An 8,886-nucleotide genomic window follows, 5' to 3' on the forward strand; every position below is an offset into this window, starting at 1 on the left:
AGCTACTTGGCAGCTGCCTCTGACTCCACCTCCCCCACCCCCTATGCCTTTTGCTTTTCTTCGGAAATCCGGACAGAATTGGGCATCTTTGTTAACTGCCGTTGGGAGAGCCCGGCTGGGGTCTTTCGCCAGGCCAACCTCGCCTGCGCACCGAGCCTGGTTTGCTCACCTTTGAACTGCATAGGGATCAAGTTCAGCTCGAGTTGCCTGCATTGGGACTGGGAGAAAGGAGAAGGGAGCGTGCAGGAGAGAGGAGTGGGAGAAGGGGAAAGGGGAAGGGAGAGGAGGGGGGAGAGAGGAGGAGGAGAGAGGGAGGGAGGGGAGGGATCGAGAGAGAGCGGGGAGAGAGGGAGGCTGCAATCTCCTCCCTGAATCGCGCACAGCGCTGCAGATCCCAGTGCTCTGACATGCGGGCCGAATGCAGGTGAGGAAAGGCACAGACTCTGCGGCTGCGAACCCAAACTTGGGCACCGCGCGGTGCGCACTGCTCAGCCTTCACCCCCGCGGGCGAAAGGCTGCTGCGGTTTCAGGCGGCGGCTTCGTGACTAATGACCTTGCGCAGAGTTGTTAAGAAAAAAAGAGAAACCCGAGCTCTCTGGGGTGAGAAGGGACTGACTATCTGGGCGTCCCTGAAGATGGCTCGGGCTGCTCTTCCGCGCGCGGGGGGAACCCTGAAGCGGACCGCTGTGTGACTCGTGTCGTCTCCACTGCACAGTGCCCGAAGCGACCTGCCGGGATTTTTCATTCTCGATCTGTTGACTGGCTCCGCCGCTGCCTGAGCGGAGTCGGAGTTGAGACTGGCTTGTTGCTAGCCCTAGCACCTCGTGCAGGAAGCGACTCACGTTTGCCTGGGCAGCCGGAGCAGAAGCTGGGTCTGGAGTGAGTGGCTGGAACGTGAATTGGACGCAACTCGAGTAGCAGCAAAGACGAGCGGGGTTGGCAGGCGGGGAGGCTGCAGACTCGCTCCCCGCTGCTTCCCGGCTCCACCGCCGGCCTGACAGACCGGTTCCGGCCCCATCCGACAGAGCGGGGACGAGAGCCCGGGATCCTCTGCGCGTTGCGGTGATGACTCTGCGGGGGCGGGGGGGGGGCTCCGAGTCCGCGGCGCTCAGTGTCCCGTGAACTGTGAGTACTGCGACTGAACGGCGGCTGGCAAGCGGGCGATTAGCACCCATTGCATGAATTATGAAACAATAACTTTAGGAGGAAGCAGGAGGAAAAAAAAGAAGGATCTTTCGCTGGTCCCCCCTGGCCGACTCTGGACGTTGCTCTTGCCCCCTCCCTTTTCTCCCTCTCGCTTCTTCCCTTCACAGAGAGGGGAGAGGACTGGGAGGAGGGCAGGCGACCGGCCCCGGAGCAGGGGGGCGCCTAGGGGGCCGTGATTAGAAGGAGCAGTAGCAGCAGCAGCAGGAGAAGATGCTGAGGATGCGGACCATGGGATGGGCGCGCGCCTGGTGCCTGGGCTGCTGTCTCCTCTTGCCACTCTCGGTAAGCCTGGCGGCCGCCAAGCAACTCCTCCGGTACCGACTGGCCGAGGAGGGCCCAGCAGACGTCCGCATCGGCAACGTCGCTTCGGACTTGGGCATCGTGACCGGCTCCGGTGAGGTGACTTTCAGCCTCGAGTCGGGCTCGGAGTACCTGAAGATCGACAACCTCACCGGCGAGCTGAGTACCAGCGAGCGGCGCATCGACCGCGAGAAGCTACCCCAGTGTCAGATGATCTTCGACGAAAACGAGTGCTTCCTGGACTTCGAGGTGTCGGTGATCGGGCCCTCGCAGAGCTGGGTGGACCTGTTCGAGGGTCGGGTCATCGTGCTCGACATCAACGACAACACGCCCACCTTCCCGTCGCCCGTGCTCACGCTCACGGTGGAGGAGAACCGGCCAGTGGGCACTCTCTACCTGCTGCCCACTGCCACCGATCGTGATTTCGGCCGCAACGGCATCGAACGCTACGAGCTGCTCCAGGAGCCCGGGGGCGGCAGCAGCGGCGGCGAGGGCCGGCGCGCCGGGCCTGCAGACAGCGCCCCCTACCCCGGGGGCGGCGGGAACGGCGCGAGCGGCGGCGGCCCGGGTGGTTCCAAGAGGCGGCTGGACGCGCCAGAGGGCGGCGGCGGGACCAGCACCGGCGGCCGCAGCAGCGTGTTCGAACTGCAGGTGGCTGACACCCCGGATGGCGAAAAGCAGCCGCAGCTGATCGTGAAGGGGGCGCTGGACCGCGAACAGCGAGACTCCTACGAGTTGACCCTGCGTGTACGCGACGGTGGCGACCCGCCTCGCTCCTCCCAGGCCATCCTGCGGGTGCTCATCACAGACGTGAACGACAACAGTCCCCGCTTCGAGAAGAGCGTGTACGAGGCTGACCTGGCGGAGAACAGCGCCCCGGGGACCCCCATCCTGCAGCTGCGTGCCGCCGACCTGGACGTGGGGGTCAACGGGCAGATCGAGTACGTGTTCGGGGCGGCTACCGAGTCCGTGCGGCGCCTGCTGCGCCTCGACGAGACGTCCGGCTGGCTCAGTGTCCTGCACCGTATCGACCGCGAGGAAGTGAACCAGCTGCGCTTCACCGTCATGGCCCGCGATCGCGGGCAGCCCCCCAAGACCGACAAGGCCACGGTGGTCCTTAATATCAAGGACGAGAACGACAATGTGCCGTCCATTGAAATCCGCAAGATCGGGCGTATCCCACTAAAGGACGGGGTGGCCAACGTGGCCGAGGACGTTCTGGTCGACACCCCCATCGCCCTGGTACAGGTGTCTGACCGAGACCAAGGCGAGAACGGAGTGGTCACCTGCACCGTGGTGGGCGATGTGCCCTTCCAACTCAAGCCGGCCAGTGACACAGAGGGCGACCAGAACAAGAAAAAGTACTTCCTGCACACCTCGGCCCCTTTGGACTATGAGACCACCCGGGAGTTCAATGTGGTCATAGTGGCGGTGGACTCGGGCAGTCCCAGCCTCTCCAGCAACAACTCCCTGATTGTCAAGGTGGGAGACACCAATGACAACCCGCCCGTCTTCGGTCAGTCGGTGGTGGAGGTATATTTTCCCGAGAACAACATCCCTGGCGAGAGGGTAGCCACGGTGCTGGCGACAGACGCAGACAGCGGGAAAAACGCTGAAATCGCCTACTCGCTGGACTCTTCCGTGATGGGGATCTTTGCCATCGACCCGGATTCTGGGGACATCCTCGTCAATACAGTGCTGGACCGCGAGCAGACTGACAGGTATGAGTTTAAAGTTAACGCCAAAGACAAAGGCATCCCGGTGCTACAGGGCAGCACCACAGTGATTGTGCAGGTGGCTGACAAGAATGACAATGACCCTAAGTTTATGCAGGACGTCTTTACCTTTTATGTGAAAGAAAATTTGCAGCCCAACAGTCCCGTGGGAATGGTCACAGTGATGGATGCTGACAAGGGGCGCAATGCGGAGATGAGTCTGTACATAGAGGAGAACAGTAACATTTTTTCCATTGAAAATGACACGGGGACCATTTACTCCACAATGTCTTTTGACCGGGAACATCAGACCACATACACATTCAGAGTCAAGGCTGTGGATGGGGGAGATCCTCCCAGATCCGCAACAGCTACAGTCTCTCTCTTTGTGATGGATGAGAATGACAATGCCCCCACAGTTACCCTTCCCAGAAACGTTTCCTACACTTTACTGCCACCTTCAAGTAATGTCAGGACAGTAGTAGCTACGGTGTTGGCAACAGACAGCGATGATGGCATCAATGCAGACCTTAACTACAGCATTGTGGGAGGAAATCCCTTCAAGCTGTTTGAGATTGATTCCACCAGTGGTGTGGTTTCCTTAGTGGGAAAACTCACCCAAAAGCATTATGGCTTGCACAGATTGGTGGTGCAAGTGAATGATAGTGGGCAGCCTTCCCAGTCTACCACGACTCTGGTGCATGTGTTTGTCAATGAAAGTGTTTCTAATGCAACTGTGATTGACTCCCAGATAGCCAGAAGTTTGCACACCCCACTCACCCAGGATATAGCCGGTGACCCAAGCTATGAAATAAGCAAACAGAGACTCAGTATTGTCATTGGGGTTGTTGCTGGAATTATGACGGTGATTCTAATCATCTTAATTGTAGTGATGGCAAGATATTGCCGGTCCAAAAATAAAAATGGCTATGAAGCCGGCAAAAAAGATCACGAAGACTTTTTTACACCGCAACAGCATGACAAATCTAAAAAGCCTAAAAAGGACAAGAGAAACAAAAAATCTAAGCAGCCTCTCTACAGCAGCATTGTCACTGTAGAAGCTTCTAAACCAAATGGACAGAGGTATGATAGTGTCAATGAGAAGCTGTCAGACAGCCCAAGCATGGGCCGATACCGATCAGTTAACGGTGGGCCTGGCAGTCCTGACCTGGCCAGGCATTACAAATCTAGTTCCCCATTGCCTACTGTCCAGCTTCACCCCCAATCACCAACTGCAGGAAAAAAACACCAGGCCGTACAAGATCTACCACCAGCTAACACATTTGTGGGAGCAGGAGACAACATTTCAATTGGATCAGATCACTGCTCTGAGTACAGCTGTCAAACCAATAACAAGTACAGCAAACAGGTAAGATGCATCCCAAATATATTTAAGTATCTGAGACAGAGCATCTTCTGCAAAGTTTTGTCTTCTCTCTTAAAGCTACTAGTTAACATTTTAATAGCAGGAATTTAGTGTTGGTGTAGTTCATACACCATTTATTTAGTAGAGGCCATGTACAAAAGGTACACCACTGTATTTTGCATGTTACACCAGAGTTTACTAAGTTACTAAAGAAAACACTGTAGGCAGTGTTTTACACTTCTCTTAGTACTTGGTAATCCTAATTCGTTCTACATTCTCTGTTTCCAGATAAATATGTAAGTATTGTTTGGATGGCTAGTTTTAACCTGAAATTATTTTCTTTTGTGCTACTAAGTGGATAATTGTATCCAAAGACAAAATTTCTAAAGTTACTTCTGCTGTCTATGCAAATTGGGCACTATAAAAGTTTTAGCTATGTTATATATATCAGCAGATGCTGATTTATGCAAATGAAGTACAAGTCCGAGATATTGAAAAACTGACTACTTTGACAAAATGCTGACTTACAGTATTTAATGATATGCAAATACCATGCAAAGCTACATTTTTATTATTTAAGTATCTATACAATTAGGCTTCTATAAGGATATGCAGTCGGCCTTTATATTATTTGTATTCGGTAATAAAAGTTCATAAGCAAAAGTAAATTACATGAACCATTTATTATTTAAGCCAAGCAACAAAAATGTTCATGTTTGATGCAGTGTGTGCAAGAATATTTTGATGTGCATTGTGATATACTGAGACTATAAAGGCTTTATGGAATATTTGACACAGTTATTATTCAGTGAAATGTGGCAACAGTAAAAAAAAAAGTGTATTCTGAGGTGAACTTCAAAAATTATAAAATTTATTTTTGAAAGTTTTGCTCATGTAATATGTGTGTGTGTGTGTGTGTGTATAACTCACAAAGTTTACTTTTCACACCCATCAAAGTTTGACACACAACAAATAAAAGCCTTTTGGAAAATTCTGTGTCTAAAGCTGTAGCAGCTCTGCTAATAAAACGTCACATATTTCTTACCACCAGAACATCTCAAGAAACACATTTATGTCTGTCAATTAATATCCAATAACAGTTTTTCTATTAAATATGTCTTGCATGTGGAATGTGAGATCTTAGAATAATTAAGGCAAAGAAAAAGTTATAGCCTCATTGAAGATGTTATTGATGGGCTCAGTAAAGATATTATAGAAAAGAGATAAATATTAATTTCTTATTGTCATAATTTTAAAAAATCAACTTTCTAAAGAAATGTCTTTGATATATAGTAGTTTACTGTAGGTATTTGGATAAGGAGAAAGACAACATGCTTTTATATCCAGTTATCAAAGTAATCCAAGAAAACACAGGTTTGAACTACACTGAATTAAATGACTTTCAAAAAGATGTCTTTTCATGCACGTGAGCCTGAGTTATTTCTTTTAAACTGAAATATAGCAAGTGGAGAGTATATCTGTTGTTGTGTTATTGCTTTACCTGAAACTAGAAGATTTTTGTTTTGTTTTTGGTGCTTTTATCTGTTTTGTAAACAAGGACGATTCCAGTTAAAAATAACAGCACTTTTATAACGTTAGTTATAATAACACGCACAAATAAAGATCTGTAGAAATTTATTTAGAAAATGGTAATGTGTTATGCAAAAGCATGTGAAGAGATTTTTCTGCAGAAAACTTACTTCTCCACTGTCATCTTAATAGGACTTTTTGTCCTGTGGCATTCTAAATTATGTAATCTTAAAATTTTGAGTAGACATATCAAGTGGCAGATTTATTGATACTTTATGCAACCACTTCCTATGTTCTGTGCTGTCATTAAGCTTTATTTAGCTCATCAAATGGGGTTAGCTCTATATTCTTGAATATTTAAAACAGCCAATATCAAGACTGTTGTGGCATCCTGTTTAAAAGGCAAAGTGATATGCTTATAAATAAACTAATGTATGGTGTTAGTCTCTTAACTCAGCAAAGACGTCCATATACCAGAAGAGAAAAACTACAAAGCCATTGAAATAAACCATGCACTTTGCTAAAAGTGACTTTGAAAAACTTCTGTGTTGTTAGGCATTCAAAAGATGAATAAAGTTTTAACCACAATAAATAGCTGACCTAAAATGAAAGAAAGGCAAATGAAATACACTCCCCTTAATGTAATTAGTAATAGTAATTGATATGCTTCATCTCCTCAATATTGCTGTCAGGAGACAAGGGATCCATTTACAAAGTTACGTTCTGTTTAGACATCTCACATAATAAACAGGATCTTTTTTGTTCTCATTTTTTTGTAATGTAGATAGATGATTTTCTATATTTATTTTTAAAAGATATTACGTTTAGTTTTTAAACATTGCCAAAATGTATTTTCCTTGATTATAACTGAAAAATAAAATTAAAAAAGAATGCAGCATTTTCTTATAATTTCTCCCTTTTAATGCCAAATTTATCTAAAGAAAATCTTGAGGGTTGCTGTCTTTTAATTTCTTACAGTAGGGATTAATTAAAAATATGAGATTTTATCTGAGGTAAAGCATTTTTTTATTTATATTTTTCCTGAATTTCTTATCATAGATCTTTACTTGTGATATAATGGAAATGATGTCTTTTACAGTGTTCTTATCTTCATGAGAATTGGTATGAAGTGTTGCTCCTAAGTCCTGTTAATGGTTACATTATAATGAGTTAAACAGCTTTGTAGAAATAAAAGTTTGTAAATAATGCCCCGCTCCCCTTCTTTTTGGTTTGTTTTCATAGGCTCTAGAGACATTCAAATCAATCTTCTATAGTTACTCTTGGGCAGAATCCAGGAGATAATGTGTTGCAGAGATGCCGGAATTATTTCTGAAATTCACACATTAGGAAAACTGATTACGTGGCCCAGGTTTTCATAGTTCATACCTTTGCAATTCAAACAAAAGCCCTTGTTCTCAACTAAATAATCTGTCTAGTTGAGAAAAATGGGGATCATTGACAGCATTAAGTGTACACCATTCCATTTCATTCTCCCTTTACTTGGTAAACCTGGTCTTGGTGGCTGTTAAAGTTTTGTGAACTGGAAGTTCAGCTGTGCTTTTGACTTGTGAAATGAAGGCAGAATCATTCTATTTTTCTATTTATTTTACTATGTGTTAAGTATTTTTCAATTTTCTTAAAAATAGTATAATTCCAAAAGATTAATAGGCAATATAAAAGTATAGTTCCCACTTTGCATATTATTTTCAAGCTCTTTTGAGCTTATCCTTGCCATAATATTATTTAGATAATGAACTGGCAAGTAAGAATTTCATTTTATTTAGTAAATGGAAAGTAAGGTACTTTATTTCTGCAAGCATATAGAGGATACAGCTTGAATAAACATTAATTTAAAAAGCCATTTGTAGCTGATACTGAAATACTCAAGAAAAATTCATATTAACTCCAGTGACAGTTTCTCTTGCCTAAGGAACTTCTGCATGTCATCTGAATAAAGTTCCCTTTAATTGATCCAACTGTGTTCAGCCTATTCATTGTATACTTAGTAAAATTATGGCAGAAATTATTTTTTTAAATTACTTCCATTTTGGAAACAAATAATGACTTGCCATCATCTATTAGAGTTCTAAGCACTGAGAAAACTGAATATCAATTTATTTGTGAATGTATATTACGCCATATGTATTATAGTGGAAATGCCAACCACAGCTTCCAGCTTTAATTCTATAAAAATAACTTCTACAATATGATTCTCCTGTCTATGACCAAGGACACTTTCAAGAGGCACAATGAATCTGCATATGTTGGGATTTTTGTTACATACGACCTGAAATCATAGGCAAGAGACTAATAACTGATGAAAGTTAGGCTGTGTCTTTAGTCAGGAGGTATCTACTAAAGCAACAATACTTGGCTTTCTGGATGTCTGTGAAACAAGGAAAGGGTCATCCACTGATTTATCTCTAATGAATATACAAATTTTTATTGAAGTCCAGGTATGACCATTTGAATCTTACCCCAAACTTCTAAGTCAATTACTGACTTTGACATAAGACCACAAAGTCAGTTTAAGTCAGGATTCTAAGTAAATCATGCAGCTGGACAGCTATAGCAAAATCATTCTTTCTTGTTATCTTTTATCTTTGAGTAAGTACATATCTCTTATGCCGAAAAGCATGCACATGTGGTAAATATATATCATAATCTCTCTCTCTCTCACACACATACATACACAGATGTTTCCATATAAACCAACTATGTTTCCATTAGGCTTTTATTTCCTGTGATATTCATACATTGATACGTAGG

General features: G+C 45.2%; 1 protein-coding gene across 10 annotated transcripts in view; it reads left to right on the forward strand.

Moving 5' to 3' along the window:
* Positions 1–304: 304 nt before the first annotated feature.
* The window catches only part of PCDH7 (protocadherin 7), a 419,973-nt gene continuing 411,391 nt past the window's right edge, over positions 305–8,886 (forward strand). For 5 of the 10 annotated variants that reach the window (XM_089911740.1, XM_022566346.3, XM_022566354.3 and 2 more), the window contains exon 1: positions 305–4,590. In XM_089911740.1, the coding sequence (XP_089767866.1) occupies positions 1,417–4,590 (3,174 nt within the window). In that variant the 5' untranslated portion in view covers positions 305–1,416. The remainder of the gene's footprint in view (positions 4,591–8,886) is intronic. The other 5 variants (XM_089911743.1, XM_022566369.3, XM_089911742.1 and 2 more) reach the window with 1 other exon arrangement.

Source organism: Delphinapterus leucas, chromosome 5 (assembly GCF_059928025.1).
Source record: "Delphinapterus leucas isolate spDelLeu-1000000601 "Yukka" chromosome 5, BTC_Dleu_Yukka2, whole genome shotgun sequence".
Lineage (NCBI taxonomy): Eukaryota > Metazoa > Chordata > Mammalia > Artiodactyla > Monodontidae > Delphinapterus > Delphinapterus leucas.